The sequence below is a fragment of the Alligator sinensis genome, unplaced genomic scaffold, assembly GCF_000455745.1.
Source record: "Alligator sinensis unplaced genomic scaffold, ASM45574v1 scaffold407_1, whole genome shotgun sequence".
NCBI classification, from domain to species: Eukaryota; Metazoa; Chordata; order Crocodylia; family Alligatoridae; genus Alligator; species Alligator sinensis.
This window is the reverse complement of record NW_005842464.1, coordinates 419,963-438,836: the sequence shown is the minus strand read 5'-3', so window position 1 is coordinate 438,836 and position 18,874 is coordinate 419,963. Positions and strand designations below refer to the sequence as shown.

The 18,874-nt window shown below is 60.9% G+C and overlaps 1 protein-coding gene across 3 annotated transcripts in view; it reads left to right on the top strand.

The window, feature by feature from the left end:
- The window catches only part of PPIP5K1 (diphosphoinositol pentakisphosphate kinase 1), a 64,094-nt gene that overhangs the window by 38,892 nt on the left and 6,328 nt on the right, over positions 1–18,874 (top strand). For all 3 annotated transcript variants that reach the window (XM_025212469.1, XM_025212472.1, XM_025212471.1), the window contains 5 exons: positions 169–285; positions 818–982; positions 1,826–1,916; positions 8,472–8,594; positions 11,931–11,993. In XM_025212469.1, the coding sequence (XP_025068254.1) occupies positions 169–285; positions 818–982; positions 1,826–1,916; positions 8,472–8,594; positions 11,931–11,993 (559 nt within the window). The remainder of the gene's footprint in view (positions 1–168; positions 286–817; positions 983–1,825; positions 1,917–8,471; positions 8,595–11,930; positions 11,994–18,874) is intronic.

Below are 18,874 nucleotides of genomic sequence, written 5' to 3'. Positions count from 1 at the left end.
ATAGCCCCACTGGGTCTGCCCCAGACATGTCTCATTGCGTCTGCGAGCTCTCCAAGGGGGCTTGGGATGCCTGCTGTACTGGCAAGGCAAGAGCAGGTCTTTGGCCTGGCGGGAGCCCATGTAGAAGGCGACTGACGTGTGTGTGTGTGTGTGTGTGTGTGTCTCCAGGACCCATCCTCAGAGGAGCGATTTCACGTGGAGCTGCATTTCAGCCCTGGGGTGAAGGGCTGTGAGGAGGATGGAAATGTCCCTACAGGGTTTGGCTTTCGCCCTGCATCAGCGGAGGTGAGTCTGGCTGCTGGGCTCCGGTCCAAAGACTGGGCTGGGCTGTGTAGCGAGGTTCAGGCTTGAGCCAGGACTGCTCCTGGGAGCTCCAGCACCATGCCACGGCACAGGCAGCGTGCCCATGTTGGGAGCCATGGGCTCCAGGCACATGCCACCTCGCTGCCTTGAGACAGCCTTGTGCTGGCAAGGGCAGGTCCTACCCTCAGGAAAGCACGTTGCTGGGGAGAAGGCTCCAGTTCTTCCCCAGCTACTGGAGGGCTGGGTGCAGTCGGTCACACTCCAGTTAGCCTGTGCCAGCGGCCGTGCGGTCTGTGGTGGCCCTGTCTCCAGTCCCCTCTTCCCAGCGAGTGGAGGGGCAGGATTCCCGCTTCCGCTGGGCAAAGGGGTTCGGCTGTGCAGAGGTGTTGGGGCCACGTCCACGTGCAGAGACAGCGTCTTGCTGACCCAACCCTGCCAAGGGTGAAGCCTGGAAGGAGCCCAGCTGGGTGACGCACTGCTTGCCGTGGTCATGATGCTGCCGTTCTCGCTGCAGAACGAAGAGAAGAAGCCGGACCAGGGCAGCATGGAGGATCTCTCCAAGGTGAAGAACATCACTGAGACAGACCGAGCGCAGCTGAGGTCGCCACTGCCCTCCGAGATGGTCAGCGTCCAGCGGAGGTCACCCCTCATCCGGAACCGCAAAACAGGGTCCATGGAGGTAATGAGGGTAGGGGGTCCTGGCAGCTTGGTCTGACTGTCCCAGCAGCCCCATGGGCCTGGACCCCTGATCCCGACAGCTGTCTCAGCATCCGCAGCCGTGTCACTGGGGGACCAGGTGCGCCCAGGGGGAGCAGACTCCTTGAAGCCACTTCAGGCCACGACCACCCCTCTCCTGGAGGCTTGTGCCATTCGTGCTGCCTGACAGCCCTGGTCTGCCCAAAGGCCAGGGCACTTCTAGGACAGTCCACACGCTGTCCTGACAAGCGCAGCTGACGCCCCCTCCTCTTCCAGCTCCTCCAGGCACTGTGAGTGCAAGCACTGGAGCCCACCAGACCTGGAGTTGCCTCCCCCTGAGAGCAAACTAGCTCCGTTGCCATCTGTTTCCAGTTGGGGCAGAAGTTGTGGGGTTTGCTGGTCTCCAGGGATGGACATCTGCTTTGTTCATTGTTATATTATTATGTGTGTGGCACCCAGGGCCTGTACAGTGACAGGCAGGCAAGGGATCCCCACTGGGGTCTGCTGCTGGTATCACGATGGGTTGCTGGGCATGTCTGCAGCACAGATGGGCAGGGCATTAGTCTGAACAGTGGCACAGCTGCAACGTGGAGCTTGCGTGGCATGGTGCAGCGTGCTCTGCCCTTACAGGGTCACTTCCCAGGGCAGGCAGCTGATCTACAAGGGGTGGATGCACGTTTACCCCTGCTGCCTCTTGAAAACATCCCTCCCCCTGCCCACAGCCACATGGCCACTTCTCTCCCTCGCTGACATGCACAGGCCTGTGAGGTGGGCAGCCACGGCCACAGGGACCCTCCAGAACTGACTGTGCCATTTGTCCCTGCAGGTGCTGTCTGAGTCCTCCTCCAAGTCGGGTGGGTATCGCCTCTTCAGCACCTACTCCAGGCAAGCGTCTGAAATGAAGCAAAGTGGCCTAGGTATGCGCCTGCCCTCGATGCTCTCTCCTCTGCCTCTGTGTCTGTATATACATCTGTCCGTCCCTCCAGGTGTGCATCTGGTTCCTATGCCACGTATGTCTGATATGTATTCTGTCGTGTCATATCGCACACAGAGTGCTCACTGTCTCCTTGCGGGGAAAGCGCACGGGTGTCCCTGGTAGCAACAGGGCCCAGTGCTTGGCTGCTGTGCTGTGCATTGCTTTGTGCTCAGCAGGAGCAGGGCTTTTGCATGCAGTCCCTGGCATGCTCAGGGCCTGTCGGGTGAATGGGCTTGCAGGGCTCTTCTCCAGGAGCTGTGATGGTGTCCGCTCCCTCCTTAGCCTTAGCTCTGGTGACAGCTGGTCTCCCTGGGGAAGAGCTTGGCCTCTCTTGCTAGGCGAGTGGCAACCCAGAAGGCTTCTAGGCACTGCCGCTGCTCCTGGTCAGTGAGGACCCTAGCTGCTGGGGCAGGCGCAGATGGTCTCTGGCTTCTCATGCCGCTGTGCTGAGCTGAGCAGGAGGCAGCAGCAGTAGGAGCAGCCGTGGCCCTTTGTCGTCTCCAGCCAGAGTCTGTGGGTGGAGAGCAGAGCTCCTCATTCTCTGAACCCTGTGGAAGGAGGGTTCTGTGCTCTGTCTGGAGCCTGGGGCTCTGCAGCTTGCTCTTGCCTAGCGGGACCGTAACAGGTCAGGACAAAGCGTCTTGTTGGAAATTGTGAACAATCTGTGAGACTGACTCATGCCACAGAGTGAGGAAGGTGTTCCCTTGGGGCAGTGCAGAAACCCCACATCAGCCTCTCCTCTCGCTCAGCAGAGCAGGAATACTTACGGTCTCCAGCACAGTCTGGCATCACTTCAGAGGTGACCTGCAAAGGGAGTGCGCGTGCACCAATGCCCTTGGCAGCATGTCTGTGGTGTCTGATGAACTCCCAGAGGGTTTTGTCCACAAAAAGCAGCCCTGCTCGTGTTTTACATCAGCCAGGAATCAGACTGAATTTCTCAGCTCTGCCTACTCTACAGCCTGATGCATTGCAGCCTCATGGAGAGGGAAGGGAATTCTGGTCCTGCACTGAAATGCTGCTCATGTCTAACCTGCTGAGCTGCGGTGTCTCAAGCAGCGGGGGGCTGTGTACTGGACCGGGCAGGGCAGAGGCTGGAATTGCTGCTTTGGCACTGGAGCGAGGAGGTGGCTGGGACCCAGGCTGAAGGACAGATGCAGCTAGCACGGTGAGCATTGATCGCCCCCAGCCTGACAGCGAGAGGGTTGTCTGTCATAACGAAGGGCAGCACATTCATACCCAGTGGGCAGAGCCACTTCCCAGAGCAAAGGATCTGTTCCAATGTATCTGGGAAGCCACCCTCCTGGCTGGGCTTGTGATGGGCTGAATCGTTTCCAGGCTCTTCCAGTTCTGCATCACATTTTGAGAGGTGGGAGAAAATAACATCTAAAGCCAGAGAGAAGCAGGCATTGGATCTGGGCAGCATCAGCCGCGCACTGCGGGAGGCAGAGACAATCCCTCGCTCTGAGCTTGGGCACCTGCAGCTGAGTGGGTTGAGGAAGCCCAAGGTGGCCATAAGCTTTCCCTAGGCTGGGTGGGAGCCTGGAGCAGGCAGGAGGGTCCGAGGCTTTCTGGCTGAGCTGGCTTGTTTGTATGTGGCTGCTGAGTGCACAGCCAGCGTTCCTGAGCCAGGAAATCCACGTGCAGGGTAGCACGTGCATTCTTTTGGCCAGGCTTGCAACGAGCCCCGGGATCTCTTCCCCACAGCGGAGAATTGCCACGTGGACCATGCTGCCTGGCTTTCCGTTGTGGCCAACAATTTCATAGACATTAGGGACTGGAAGGGACCTTGTGAGATGATCGGGTCCAGCCTCCCTCCACCATAGGCAGGAAGTCAGCTGGGATCAAGTGACCCCAACAAGAAATATATCCACCTGTTTTTTTGAAAGAGTCCACAGTACATGCTTGCACCACCTCCTGGGGGAGTCTGTTCCAGACCCTGGACACATGCACTGTAAAGAACTTTTTTCTTATGTCTAGACTAAATCGGCTTTCCTGGAGTTTATGGCTGTTAGACCTTGTTATCCCTTGGGGAGCTCCGGTGAACAGCTGTTCTCCCAGGTCCTCATGTACCCCTCTTATATAATTGTAGACTGCCACCAAGTCCCCCCTGAGCCTTCTCTTCTCCAGACTGAAGAGTCCCATGTCTCTTGGCCTCTCCTCGTATGGCCTGCCCCCAGGCCTTGGATCAAACAAATAGCTCTCCTCTGGACTCTCTCAAGCTTCTCCACATCATTCCTGAAGTGGGGGGCCCAGAACTGGATGCAGTACTCCAGCTGCGGTCTCATCAGGGCCGAGTAAAGCAGAAAGATGTCTTCCCTGGCTTTGCTTGAGATGCATCGGTGGCTGCACGCCAGCGTTTGGTTAGCTTTGCCAGCCACAGCATCACATTGGTGGCTCATTCATCTTGTGGTCAGTCAAGACCCCCCCAAGTCCCTTTCAATCATGGTGCTAGTGAGCATAATACTGCGGAGCCTGTAAGTGTGTTGGGGGTTCTTCCTACTGAGGTGCAGCACCTTGCACTTCTGCATTGAAGGCCGTCAGGTTTTGGTTGGCCCACTTTTGAGAGCGTGTCCAAGTAGGCCTGTATCTCCAGCCTGTCCTGCGGTGTGACCACCCTACCCCATAATTTGGTATTGTCTGTGAATTTGGCCAGTTCACATCTGACTCCCGAATCCAGATCATTGATGAAGAAGTTAAAGAGTACTGACCCAGTACCAAGCCCTGAGGGACTCTGCTGGTCATCCTGCACCACGTTGATTTTTCTCCTGTCAACTAGTACTCTTTGAGTCTGACTCTGTAGCCAGGTGCCTAGCCATTGGACCGTATGATGATCAAGGCCACAGTTCCCCAGCTTAACCATAAGGACATCGTGGGGAACTAGGTCAAAGGCCTTCTTGAAGTCCAGATAAATGATGTCCACGTCATCTCCCTTTTCCAGGGCACGTTACCTGGTCAGGCAAGACCTGCCAGTCACAAAGCCGTGCTGGCTGGCATTCAGAAGCTTGCCTTCCATCAGTCTGGTGTTGATGGATCCCTTGACAGTTTTCTCCAGGATTTTTCCAGGGACGGACATAAGACTTGATTGGTCTATAGTTCCCCAGGTCATCCCTCCTCCCTTTCTTGTAAATAGGGACCACATTGGCTCTTTTCCAGTCATCTGGGACCAAACCTGAGCGCCATGATTTTTCAGATATCTGTGCCAAGGGGGGATGCAATGATGTCTGCCGGCTCCTTCAAGACCCTCGGGTGCAATCCGTCTGGGCCCGTGGACTTGAGAATGTCCGGTTTCTCAAGGTGTCCCTTCACCGGCTCCACATTGATTCTGGGCCCGTCACCCACTCCCAGAATGATTTGTGTCGTTCCAGACAGTGTGATCATCCTGGGAGGTGACAATTGACAGTACTTGGCAGAGGGCTTGACAGGTTCATGCAGGATCACTCTGTCAGAGCGGGAAGTAGCAGAGGAGGGCACAGCACCCCGATCAGGACTCCTCTCCCCTCAGCGTGCTGGAAGCCCTGACGGGAGAGGAGGAGACCAGTCTAGATGGCTTCTGCACAAGCACTCCCCCTTAGCCTCCACCCTGTGCTCCAGAGCTACAGGGCACTGGGCTAGAAGCGCCTGCCACCGCCCACCCTGCTGTACAAATGGCTTCCTCACGGCTGGAACATCTGCCAGGCAGGGGCATCCGGAGCTTCTGGTTCAGACCCTCCTGTTGGTGTGTTTCATCGGGGCAAGTTTCCGTGCGGCTGAAGTTCTAGTTCTCAGAAGTTCTCTAATCCTCTCCAAGAGGTGCTGGCCACACAGACGGCAGTACCTACTTTCTGCCTCCACCTGACTGGATCCCCCATGCTGGCCCAAGTGGTTGTAAGGTCTTCCACCTCAAACGTCTGAGTGGCAGCAGTGTCTGCTGCACCCCCAGGACCTTGGTTGTGCGAGGCCCCTGAGCAGGGCTGTCAGGGATCCTGCTGTTCAGTGAGAACCTCACACCACCTGCTTAGGGCACACGGGCACTGGGAGCGGATCCTGTTGACAGTCCCTGGATGAGCCAGTTTCTGCAGGGTCTGTTCCACCCCTGTCGTTGTACCGTTGGCGAGATGTGTGAAACAGCAGCGACGAGGGTTTGGTGTGGGGTGAGTGATGCCCTGCAGGGGATAGCAGGACAATAGAGAATATCCTACTTGAAAATACAGAATGAAAACAGAACCATGCCCTTGACACGGGGCCGTTTAAGGACTGGCTGGCAGGCATAGCTGAACGAAGGGTTACTCTGGTTGCAAGGAAGCTTTTGTACGGAGGATTCCTCATGCCAGGACCCGAGCTGAGTGCTTCTGGCCCTCCGTGTGCCTGTGGCTGCGCGCTGGAGAAGGGAGCTCAGACTTCAGGCTTCCCTATGGTGCAGGCCCGTGCAGTTGGAGGGCAGCGAGGAGCTCTGTCCTGAGACTGAGTCTTGCAGCAGGCTTAGCCCTTTACTGTGGCTCCAGGACAACCTTGGGTTATCAGCCCACGCCCAGACTTCTGGCTGGGTGGAGTTGTCTGCTGCACCAGAAAGCAAGGTCAGAGCCTGGCGCTGTGCTCCAAAGGCCCCTGCCCAGTGCTTGGGGCTCTGCATCGCTCCTGGGAAGCATCGCCCTTGGCTCCACATGCGGCCCACAATTGGTATCAGCACAGACCGGCGTGGGCAGAGCGCTGGCTAATGGGTGCAGAACCCCGAGCATCGTGCCCACAGCTACCATTGCACTGCTCCATGGGCTCCCTCCTGGGTCCCCCCGGCAGGACTCTTGTGGGCACTGGCTGTGAGCCCGGCCCAGGTGGGAGCACAGCAGTGACAGCCCCCATTGGAGGCCTCCCTGGGGAGGCCTCATGCTTCCTACATCACAGGTGTCCCAGTATTTCTGTCTGTGAGCCAAGGAGATCTTGGCCTGGGCACCCCCAGCTGGTAGCGGCTGAGCAAACTCCAACCGCACAACCTATGGATCGCTCACAGAGAGCCTGAGATGGAGGTGGAGCTGGACTGGGGCTCTGCCCTCCCAGGTCCCGGCTCTCAGCCTCCTCCACAGACCGTCCTGCTCCCTGGGCTCACAGGGGTCATGTACACAGACTGTCCCCAGCATGAGCATGGTCTAGGTGGGCACTGCCCAGTGCCCTGGAGTAGAGCCACTGTGCTGGCCACAGATAACAGACATCTCAGACTGGATTTCTGGAGAAACTTCCTTGGAGGCACCTGGCAGGATGACAGGAGCTTTGCTGCCCTCAGGGACTCGTTGAAGGAGCAGGTTTTGCACCCTGGGGTCACTGATCTCTGGGTTTCATGCAGCCTAGAGCGGTGGCCATGAGCTGAGCCAGGCTCGCGAGGAGGCATCTTGGGCAGTTGGAGAGTGTTAACTGGGGGAAAGCAGAGGACCCTTGCAGCTCTGCAGAGCGGTGCAGAAGGGTGTCCCTAGCACAGCAATGCCCACGTTGGGGGTGCGGGAGCCTCGGAAGGTGTGAGGCTCGGGCTCTCCTTGCCTGGCTGCTCTGCTGGGAGGCGAGCTAGCATCAGCAAGAGGGTGCCGCTCAGCCCCAGGAACATGGAGCAGTGCCTGGCGAGGGCCCAGTGTCCTGGACTAGCAGCAGGAAGGCCATGTCCCTGCAACTCCCCTGCTGCTCCTGACTGGCCGGGCTGAGCATGCACATGCCTCTGCCTGTGCTGCCATTGCCTCACTGCTCCGTGCAGGCGTACTCCTAAAACCTGAGTTGTGGCAGGGAAGGGGCTGCAGGCCCTGGTTCTCAAAGGCTTCCCAGCCTGTGCCTGGAGATCATCAGCTGCTCGGAGCCTGCATAGGGGTTGCCCTGCCAGGCCCGGGGAGGCCAGTTCTGCTGTGCATACCCCCTCCCCCCGGCGCTGTGTGCACACTGAGCCCACCCAAAGGCAGTGGCAAAGCAGGGGGTAGGGCTGTCGTCTGCTCTCCACCACACCAGAGCCAGGCCTGGAGAGCAGGGTATCCCCGGAGCAACTACATCACCATGGCTCTGGGTTTGGTGCATGTGACTGGAGGAAAAGGGTCCTTGAGAGCGGCCTGGTTTGACATGCCCCTGGCATCCTATGGGAACATCCAGGCAGCTTGAGGCAGAGGGGTGCCAGGCCCCATCTGGGCAGGACTGGTTGGAGACTGCTGGCCGCAGCAGCCCCCTGCCTGCTGCAGGTGCCCCTCCCTGCCCAGCCCATAGACGGGTCCCATCCTGCTGCTGACCCCTAGTCACTGCTTGCTCTCGGGTGCTGCCGCCCCTTTGGGCATTTCTGCTAGAAGCAGCCGGGGAGGTGCCCCAAGCCTGGGGAGGGGGCATCCAGCAACCAAGGCTTCTGTCTGACTGCCAACTTCTGCCACTGCTCTCCCGGGGGCAGGGGATTGCTGCCCCATCCCAAAGCTCATCCCTTGGTGAAGGAGTGCATGCCCTGCCTCCCAACACCCTGCGCAGGCCATGGAGATGTGACTAATGTAGCCCTGTGCCTTCCCAGGGTCGCAGTGCACCGGGCTGTTCAGCACCACTGTGCTGGGAGGCTCCTCCAGCGCCCCCAACCTCCAGGACTACGCGCGCAGCCACGGCAAGAAGTTTGCCACCAGCCTGACCTACAAAGACGGTACGTGTGTCCTCTGCACGCAGCTGCAGCCGGTGGGGGGGACTCACTGCCCTAAGCTGTTACCAGGCAAGGCTTAGCAAGGCCTCCAGGGACATGGATCTGAACAGGCACGCATCCACCCATGCACGTGGCAGTGCCAGTTGCCTTGGATGTGTGGGGTGCACGGTCCTGACTGTCTGAGCATTGGTGGGAATGGGAGGGAATCCCCCAGCCGCTCTGAGATCGCAGGGCTCAGCCCTTGCTCTTGGTAGTCGGACTTTGCCTGCTCTGGAGGTGGCCGGGCCAGAGGCCTGCTGGGAATTCCCACATGCTCATGGAACCGCGTCTGAGTCCCGCTCCTGCAGCTCCTCCCACTCCAGTTTGTGCGTGGGTTGGGGCTGCCTGCCCTGCATGCGGGGTGACCGGGGCAGTGGGGTCAGGACAGCAGTGTGGGGGAGGGGGTGTGGGGAGGCACCCATGGGAGACCCGGTGAGCACCCCGTGTTCTAGCGGTGGCACTTGGCCGATGGGGATGCCGGGAGGAGATGACAGCTCCTTGCTGTCACTGACTTGCCCCTGAAGCTGCATGAAGACTGCCCAGCACAACAGGCTGCTGGAGTGCACGTTGGCTTGCCCCCACGTCGGCCCATGCGCTGTTGGCGGGGGGCCGATGTGTTGCAGCACGTGGAGAGCGCCTGTTCACATCATGCTGTTGAGATGCAGGGTGGGCTGGCCCTTCGGCCCTGGAGTGCAGGGTGCTGGGACGGGCTGGAGGGCAGCTGGTTGCTCCAGGCCTTGTAGGCACCTGTACAACGTGAATCAAAATGACAGAGGCAGGGGCCGGGCTGTCAAGCTGGTGTGGAGAGGGCGTTTCCAGCTCGCAGAGAGCCCTGGCCCCTTGTCCCTGCCCCACATTGACTGTGGCTACGCCTGCGGCTGCCTAAGAACTGCTCTGTAGCCCCCAGTAGCTGCTGACCGCAAAGGAAAGCACAGGGATGGGGCCCGTCGGAGTTCCCCTGCACAGCAGGAGAGGGCAGCAGCCACCAGCCTCAGGTGCCCACAGCACTGGGGCCAGGAGGCACCAGCTGAGAGCTGGACTGCAGGATGCAGCAGGGGCTCCATGTTGCAGGCAGGTGGGGAAGCTGCGGGCAGCCATGCCAGGTCACCTTCTTCCTGGAGTGCTCAAAGGCAGCACCACTCCCTAGGGAGAAGCAGGTACAGAATTGACCTGCCTGAGGCCATGCATCCAGTTCAGCAATCGGAGTGCACCCCAGGGCTTCCCAACCCTAACCCCATGTGCTAGGGCTGGAGCCAGGACCAGTCGGCAGCTTCCCACTTGCTGTTAGCCAAGAGCCTGGACCCTGGGCAGTTCCCAGCTGTCTGTGTGTGATCCCTGTGCCAGGCCCCTGCATGCGCCTTTTTGGAGGTCCAGGTCCACATGGAGGGGCAGGTGTTACCTGATTAGACTTGTGGGCGCCTGGTCCTCCCAGGCAGGCTGCACAGTCGTGTACCTCTGTTGCATGGCGGCTGCTTCACGCTGTCTCTGCTCCATGTTGCTGGCACCTCCCTGTGCTGCCTAGGCGGCCAGGAGGAAGCTGGAGGTTTCTGCACCAGGCAGGAAGACGCAAAGGCACGAGGTGCCTTGGGGAGGCAGCTCAGAGCAGAGGGAAGTGCTCAGGCTGAATACTTTGCTTACATAGGCAGCACAGGAATCGCCCACATATGCTGGTATTTAGGCTGTTTCTAGGTTGCAGTCCCCTGCCCTGGAGACGCCAGCTGCAGCTTACACTGTGCTTGGGTGTGTTGTGCCAGCTGTGCCTGGCACGTGCTCCCAGCAGTGCTAGGAACGGTTCTGGTAGAACGAGTGCTTGCATTGCAGAGCACAACTCTGTCCCAGCGAGCGAGTCTCACACATGAGCCAAGGGCAGAGTGACGGTGCCGCACCCTGCGCCAGTGCCCTCTGCCAGAGGTGGCATCGCTGCAAAGTGGCGGCTCATGTCTCCGTGCCCGGCGCTGGGAGAGTGCCGTGGGGCTGTCTGCACAACGATAAATCCACGGCTGGTGCATGGAAGTAACAGATGGTGCCATCCCCTCGTGGTGGTGGTTGGCCTCGGGCCTGCCTCTGGCCCCCTCAGCGCACATCGGGGTGGGCTCATGCTCCGCCACGTTAGGCTGCTGGTGCTGTAGCAGCCGCACTCGGCCTGGAGCTCGGGGGCTGACTGAGGCATGAGACCAAATTCTCCTCTCATGGCTGACTTGGGGTAGAGAGGGTCCAGCAGCGGTAACATCAGCTTGCTTTGTTGCTGCCCTGTCAGGACCAGGTGGAGGACCTCAGGCTCCAGGGTCGTCGGTACAGCGAGAGGTGCAGACACGTAGCCGAGTCTTAGAACATGTTGTCGTGACTGCAGGCCCTGAGCATGCCTGGCCTGCAGCAGCGCGCGCACCCATGCCCGGAGGCACCTGGAGCGCTGCCCCTGCGTTGCGACCCCCGATGGGGGGAGGCCATGGGGGGCAATGGAAGCATGAAAGAAACGTGTGAGAGCCACGAATTCCCAAGCCCCGGGAAGTTTGACCGGTGGGCTGCACCGAACCCAGCTGGGGCCCGTCGCCCGCTTTCTCAGCCTGATCCGAGCCACCCTGCCCTGTCGGCTCTGAAGGGCAGCCTGAACCGTCTGGGGGGCTTGGGCCTGGCTGGTAGGCTGCGGAAGTGGGAGACACGTCCCGAGAGCCCAGCCCTTTGTCCCATTCCACGCTCGAGTCTGCTCATCTCTCTCACTGCGTAACTCGTGCAGAGCGGGGCCCAGCGGGGCCTGGCCCGTGCCCCGAGCAGCAGCGCCGGGGCCAAGGCAAGTGGCCAGACCCCCTATGTGGCCATGGCAGCAGCGGGACTGTGTCCAGACTCATCCTGGTCTCTGTCAATCTGACTATCGCATTCAAGTCCTAGGTGCTCTGCTTAGCCCAGGCAGAGGGTTGTGTTTGGGGCTGCGGCTTCCCACTGGGCTCTCGGTGGCTGCGGGGAAACGGTCTCTTGGGGACTCCCTTGTCCCCAGCAAGTGTGGAGCAGCTGGGCAGTGGTGTGCTTTGCTTCCTTCTGTGGCATCGTGCCTGCCTGGGCGAGCACGCCCTAGTCCCCCGGATGCCAGGGTGAGGCGAGGCACCCTCGGGGCTAGGCATGGGTGGGATGGGAGGGCCTTCCGGGCTCCATCAAGAGATGCAGACACGAGGCGCAGCAACACGTCTGGGGAGCAGATGGGCTCAGGCCAGTGGCGGGTTAGCCAGGAGCGAGCCGGAAGCATGCGGAGGCTCGGGGCATCCCGAGGAGGCCGTTAACTGAGACGATGTGTTTTTATTTCCTCAGAGCTCTTGTCTATGCCAGCCGTAAAACGATTTTCTGTGTCGTTTGCAAAGCATCCGACTAATGGTACGTGTGCTTCCTTGATTTGACGTTCCCTCACACTTCTAACCCATCTGCACGTCTCAGTCTCTGCACGTCTCCTTTGGTGTCCCCCTCCCTCCGGCCTTCTCGTGTTCTCTGCGCGTCTGTGTCTGGTGTCCGACTGTGTCTCACCTTCCCCATTGCCTCGCTGTGACTAACTCGCTCACTCATCCTTTGTGTAACCGCCCCTAGGGGCTGGGGGGAGGCAGGAGCCGTGCCCTGCCTGACGGGAAGCCAGCGCCGTGGCTCCTGCAGCCGAGCAGGAGCAGGTTCCTGCAGCGCTCTGAGCTCTGTGCTGGCATCAGGACCTTGCCCTGTGCTCGCCAAGAAGGAGAGAGGTTTCTGCCTCGTGTCATGGCGGACACTGTGCTGCAGGTTTGCGGCATCTGCTGCAGCAGCCTGGCTGCGTCTGGACAGTGGCGGGTGAGGCTGCCCTGTCTGCAGTGGGCGCAGTCGGGGGAGTGAGTCTTTTGGAGGTCAGGAGGGCCCAGTGCACGAAACATGGATGGTGGCGCTGGATCCCTCACTCCTAGTGGGCACCTGTGGCAGGGAAAACAGTAAGGAAGCCACAGACGTGTTGGCCACGTGTGTGCAGCACACTTCCCCAGCATGGGGGCCCTGGCCACGCTGGCTCCTGCCAGCATGGCTGTGTCCTGGAGTTGGCCACCCACTGCCCCCCAAGGGTGAGCTGGCCTTGCCTTGGCACACGCACCCCCGCTCACAGGGCCCAGGCTGGAGGAGCTCACTTTTAATCACGCGCACACACCGGCCCCAGTAGTGTGGGGCTCTGGGATGTGCCAGGCGCTGAAGGGCCCTGTCCCTCCCTTATTCTGCCTGGGCCCCATGGGCTCGCCCCCAGGAGGAGGCAGGTACGACTGAGGGCCGGGAGCGCGGCACAGCTTGCTCCGCTGCCCCCAGGCCAGCAGCCATCAAGGGGAGGGTGTGTGTCTGATGTGGCTTCTCATGCTCCTGCATCTCTGCTTCATGTAGCTACTAACCTGGTGCCCGAGCCCATGCCTCTGGCAGCGAGGACAGGCGGCTGTGCCTTGCCCTGTCCACCAGCTTGGGAGGTGCTGTCCACCCAATGTTCAGAAAAGGTTTGGTGCCCAGCTACTGCTTGTAGCCATTCCCCCTTCCTCCCACTGCTGGCAGGGGCAGGGCTGGACTGTAGGCATCAGTGCAAGTCCCTCCGTTACATGCAGGCTGGGCAGTTTCTTTTCCCTTCATCCTGGATCTTCGTGCTCAGTAAACAGGAGGAAATCCCACCCTGCAGTCTGGAGGGTAAAGCTAAGGTCAGCAAAAAGCAGAGGCTGGAGTGAGGGATGCAGGGTTGGCTCTGGGGGTCTGCGTGTCTCCCAGGAGGCATCGCAGAAGGGTGGGTGTCCCCTGAGCTGTGGAGGAGCTGCCAGCTGGGACCGTGTCTCGTTTCGTGCCACTCGCCGTGATCACTGGAAGTGGGTTGTGAGGACGTGGCAGGGTTGTGTGCGCAGAAGGATCATGCTCTCGCGTGCAGGCAGAGCAGGCCCCTGGGGATCTGTGCTGGACCTGGGATGCTGCCTCTCCTCCCAAAGAACTGCCTTGGCTCTCCCATGCGTCACGGGCAGGAAACGGGACCAACGTGTGACTTGCTCCCCGGGCGGCAGCAGCATATGTCCCATCTGGCCCGAAGCTCCCAGGCCAGAAAGGGTCCCATGTGCTTTGGTGCATGAAGGGACAGGGCTGGGCTCTCCACTGCCTGCCTACAGGGCACGCACAAGAGCAGCACGAGGGGCCAGGGCAGTGCTGGCGTGTCCCTCGTGTCCAGAGAGCTCAGCACTCTCGTGCCCTCAAGTGACTGTAACTGGCTGAGGCCTCGGCGTTTGCAGAGCCCCTGCGCCGTCTCTTCTGAGCGGAGCCTGGCTCAGTTTTCCCGGCCTCCTCTGCTCCCGGCCTGTAGCTCCTCGCTCCTTTGGGTGGCGCGGGGGGACTTGTCGCTCAGGGCTCTGGCCCGCGAGGCTGGATGTGGGTCTCGGCTCCGTGGCAGAGGCAGCCCTGGCCCCAGGGCTGCCTCCGTGATCTGTAGCCCAGCCTGGGCCTGCTCTGCACAAACGCACTTCTGGGGCTCGTTTGTTCTGGGGAGAGAACCTGCCTGACTCCCTCGGCGCATGGGGTGGGGCAGGTGCTGGCAGCGGGTCCCGCGCGCGGGGGTCAGTCCCACCGCACAGCCCCGGTGGCTGGAGGCTCCGGGTGTGTTGTGGGGGCACGTGTGACCTCCTGACAGGTCTGGGCTGATGGCGGGCGGGCACTACTTGGTGGACAGCGTCTGGAGGGCTGCTTGAACTGGGGCTTGGCTCCCCCTCGCCTCCTCTGCCCTCCTCACCGCTTCTCCCCCTCACTCTGTGGCCCCCTCTCCTCCAGATGAGCTCGAGCCCCGCCACGTGGCCCAGCTGCTGCGCCGCTTTTCCTCCGACTATGCCATGAGCCGTAACCTGTCCCTGGACGCCGCGCTGGCCCACCACCTCCACCAGTGCTCCTACCACCTGCGCCTCTTCCGGAGCTGGCTGATCTCGGGCCAGGAGGACGTGGAGTGCCTCTACGGTACTGCACGCTGCCGCCACCGCTGCCTGGCGCTGTCTGCTTGGGAATGTGCCGCGTGCTTTGCTCTCTGAAGCGAGAAGCACTCACCCCTGGCATCCCTCAGGCCCGTGGGCTGGCGCTGCAGGGAGGCGCATGTGCTGCTGCAGCCAGGCAGGTCTGGACCCTTCCCGTGCGGGCTGCCCTGGCTGTGTTCATTCCTGGCGTCATGCGTTGCTGCCTCCTTCCAGCCAGAGTGGGCTGTGCTCCCCTCTGCGGGGGCACGCTCATCTGTCTGAGATGCTGCTTGGAGCCCGACATGCCTGCCCATGCCCCGTCTCCAGAGGTGCGCTCCCCTGGTCCCCAGGTTAACACAGGAGGAGGGGAGGTGGGTGCCAGCTGTTGGAAAGGCTGGCAACTTGGGAGCTGTAGCATGAGGCTGGCATGGCAGCAGGAGGACCCTGCTATAGGCGCAGGGGGAGTGAGGTGCTCATGGTGTTTATGCCCCTTCCCGGGGGCAGTGGGCCAAGAGCTCTGTGTTGCATGGCCTCTGCCCTGCCCCCGAGGCACCTTGCTGGGGGGAGCAGCTGGGCATCTCCATGCCAAAGCCCAGGGCCACGAGGGCTTCCAGCTCGCCCTGGCCCCCCGAGGTTTCTCGGCCTCGGAGCACGTGGCATTCTCGGGGACGCGCTCCTGGTGGCTCTGGGGGGTCAGCCTGCTCCTGAGACCTGCCTGGCGCATGCGGCTTCTGAAGCGTGCTGTGCTGCATGGGTTGGCTGCTGCTTCGGCTGCAGGAGGGGGCAGCTGTGGGCCGGTTCAGCGAAGCCGGCTCCAGGGCTGTTGCTGCTGGAGGAGGAGAATCCCCCTTTGCAGTCTGCGTCCCCCCTGCCCAGCTCCTACCATCATCCAGCAGCTCACAGAGGCAGCTGCTGTGCAGCTGTGACTGGATCCGTCCTTGGTCTCCTAGCAACAGCTAAGGAGAGGCAGGACCGCCGAAGGGAAGGGGGAGCAGAGGGACAGGCTCAAAGCCGGGATGAGCATCGTCCCACCTGGAGAACTTGCTCCTCTTGCTCCTTCTCCCTAGGCCCAGCGCTCAGCCCGATCCCCTGCGTGTTGCATTGAGGGCGCTGGGGCAGCCCTGGCCCAGCCCCGTGGCAGGATCATCTGCATCACATGCATGGAAATGCAGGTCTCGCAAGTCCCCCAGAGCAGGGCTGGCGCAGGAGCCCGTGGCAGAAGTGTGCTTGGAAGCGTCGCCCGGCCTAGGCCTGCACCAGGCCTGAATGGCTCAGCAGTGCCTGGCTTGCTGTGTGCAGGGGTTTTGCCCAGTCCATTTCCCCTGCTCCCAGCCTTACTAATCGTTTTCTGTGCTACGCTCCTATCATGCGGGAAAGCGCGTGCATGGGTGTGTAAAACAAAGGAAATTCCAGAGCAAGAGTCGTGCACTCGTGTGATTTGTAAATGCATCTCTGATGGTTTAAAGCTCTTCATTAGCATGCTTGTGGTTTGAGCTAGGGAGTTTCACACCCAAAGTGAGAACGTTCTCGTTCAAAAACGCCAAGTGTCAGAAAATCTGGTCTGGAAAATTACTTCAGTATTGTGCCATGGCTGGTGCCCCAGTGGCTAAAGATACTCACGCTCCCCGGGTTGTGACAGCCATCTGTGCAGATCTCCATGGGGATTCACATACAGAACAAGCACAGCAGGCTGTGATCAGATCTGAATAGTGCAAGCAACCAGTCAATCAGGGAGGGAGAAATGAGGACTCAAAGCAGTCGCCTCCAGCTGCTCTCGGGTGTTGCTGGGATGAGACGGACAAAAGAGAGGCGAGCGTGCAGAGGGCCTGCCTGCTGTGACCGTCCCCTTCCCTCCCGCTGGGGCAGCCTGCCCCCTCCTCACCATCACCGCAGTCCTGCTGCAGCAGATCAAAGGGCAGCAGAAACCCTCTCCTGCACGTCTTGTCAAAGCAAGGAGCCCCGTTGCTGCCGGCTCGGGGCAGTCCAAGAGCCGCTCTCATCCGCAAAATGTTTTGGGCAGGAAGAGATGAGGGCTTTGGCCTATCCCAGGGCTCCAGAGGACTGATGACCTGCCTCGGGTCTCTGCCTGCCATCACCCTGTCCCCACGGCTGTGTGGTTGGCACGTGACTCCTGACCCGGACGGGAGTTGCAGATAGCGACCAGCCTGGTCCATGGAAGGCGGCACCGGGACCCCTCTGCACCAGCTCTGGGCTCCCTCGTGGCCTGTCAGCAGTGCTTGGAGTACTTGCACAGCGGTGCCATGCTGCAGTGGCAACCTGCGCAGGCAGAGCAGAGGTCCCCGTCTGGCTGACGGGCTGTCGGGAGCTCATGTCCAAGGTAGCATACAGCGCACATCAGAGCCCTCCTCTGCTCCACTTGGGACTGTGCCAGGAGAAGGCATTCATCCCTGCATGGAGAACGGAGCGGTGGGAGCCGTGTCGGTCGCAGCAGCTGCAGCCTGTCAGGGAGCCTGAGGGGTTTTGGACAGCGCTCAGTCTGCGCACGGACCCACAAGCCAGCCAAGGGAGGTTGATGATAACTTGTCTCCAGCTTCTGGGCCCTTGGGTGGTCACAGGTCCAAGCTGCACGACGCGGCCCTGCACAGCCCACTCTGGATAAACTGGCTGCAATCCTGCAGGCAGCGTGGCAGCATTAGCGTGGACTCAGCCTGGCTGAGCAGCAGATCCACTCGCACCGATGCAGCTGCAGCATAGGACTGGAGCCAGTGCCGGTTCAGATCCACAGACCAGCTGGAATAAAAAGACTTTCCTAGGGGCTTGTTGACCTTGCTCAGGCAGGGAGAGAAGTCTGGTGGGCTCCTGGCCTCAGGATCTGCCAGCACCTGTGCCGACTTCCTCAGCCCCTTTGCACGTCTGCAGTGGGGAGGAGCCATCGTCTCTGCTCCAGAGAGGCCAGGATGCATCAGCGCATGGGCCTCACAGCACCCGTCCAACAGCCTGCTGCCATCTCGGGGCCCCGCAGCAGGGTGGGTGCGCTCCGTGCACCAGGGCAGTCTGCCTTTGGGGAGCACGGTCATCAGCTGCAGGCGCTAGTGCTTCCCAGTGCAGGCACTTGTCCTGAAACGCCCCATGCAGGAGTGACTGCACAGCTGTCCGGCCAGAGGAGAGGCTGTGCACTGGGCTGGTGCTGCATTTTTCCTCCATGGTTGCCAGGTTGCTGTGTCTGGCGGACGCTGTCTCCCACGTCCAGCGGGCCTGCCGCACTGCTCACCCAGCACATCGGCGGGTGCAGGGAGCAAGCACTTGCTTTCCTTCTACAGTTCCCAGAGGCTTTCCTCGGACTTTCCTTAGCCCCAGGATTGGAGGTCAGCAGGTGTCAGCCAAGCCGACAGCAGTATTGTGCCTGCCCACCCAGGGCATCGCTGCCGTGCGCATTTCCACGCTTCCCGGTGCTGCGGCCTGCTCTCAGGGGCTGTGGGGTACCAGCTCTGACATCCAGCTGGTCCCATAGCCGAGGCTCTTGGCCGTGAGCTGAAGCCATTCCCAAGGATGGCAGGCATCCCTGTGAGCCCGGCTCCAGCCCAGTCCCTCCCTGAGCCCCAGGTACCTTGGCGCGGCTGGCTCGCGGCCCCTGAGTGGCAGCCGGCTCTTCCCCTTCAGGGGGTTTCCTGCCCCAAGGCAGGGCTGCGCATGCTGCTGCCCATTTGGGTAAACAAGGCCCACTTCCAGCAGCGCCGCCCCACCAGACTCCCCATCACCGCAGTCGTTGGCGCATCAGGGTGAGCCTGCTCCAGGGGTGCTGCTCACGGACTCGCGCGTTTCGGGGCAGGGGAGATGCGGGAGAGAGCAGGAGCTGGCCCTGCCATCCGGTGTTTCCACCTGGCCAGGGTGCTGCGGCCAGGGCTGTCCTAGGCATGTCTCATAGTTTCATAGTTGGTCGGGTCAGATCAGCTAGTCCGACCCCCTGCCCTGGCAGGAACGAGGGCTGGGGTCAAACGACCCCGGCTAGGTGTTCATCCAGCCTCCTTCTAAAGCCCCCCAGGGTAGGATCCGGCACCACTTCTCTTGGAATTTCGTTCCAGACCCTGGCCGCCCTGACAGTGAAGTCGCGCCTCCTGATGTCTAGTCTGAAACTACCCCCCACCAGCTTGTGTCCGTTGTTTCTTGTAACTCCCGGGAGTGCTCCGGGGAACAGGGACTCCCCCAATGCCTCCTGCTCCCCCCCTGACTAGTTTATAGATGGCCACCAGATCCCCCTCAGCCTTCTCTTGTGGAGGCTGAACAGGTTCAGGTCCCGTCGCCTCTCCTCGTAGGGCCTGCCCTGCTGCCCCTGAC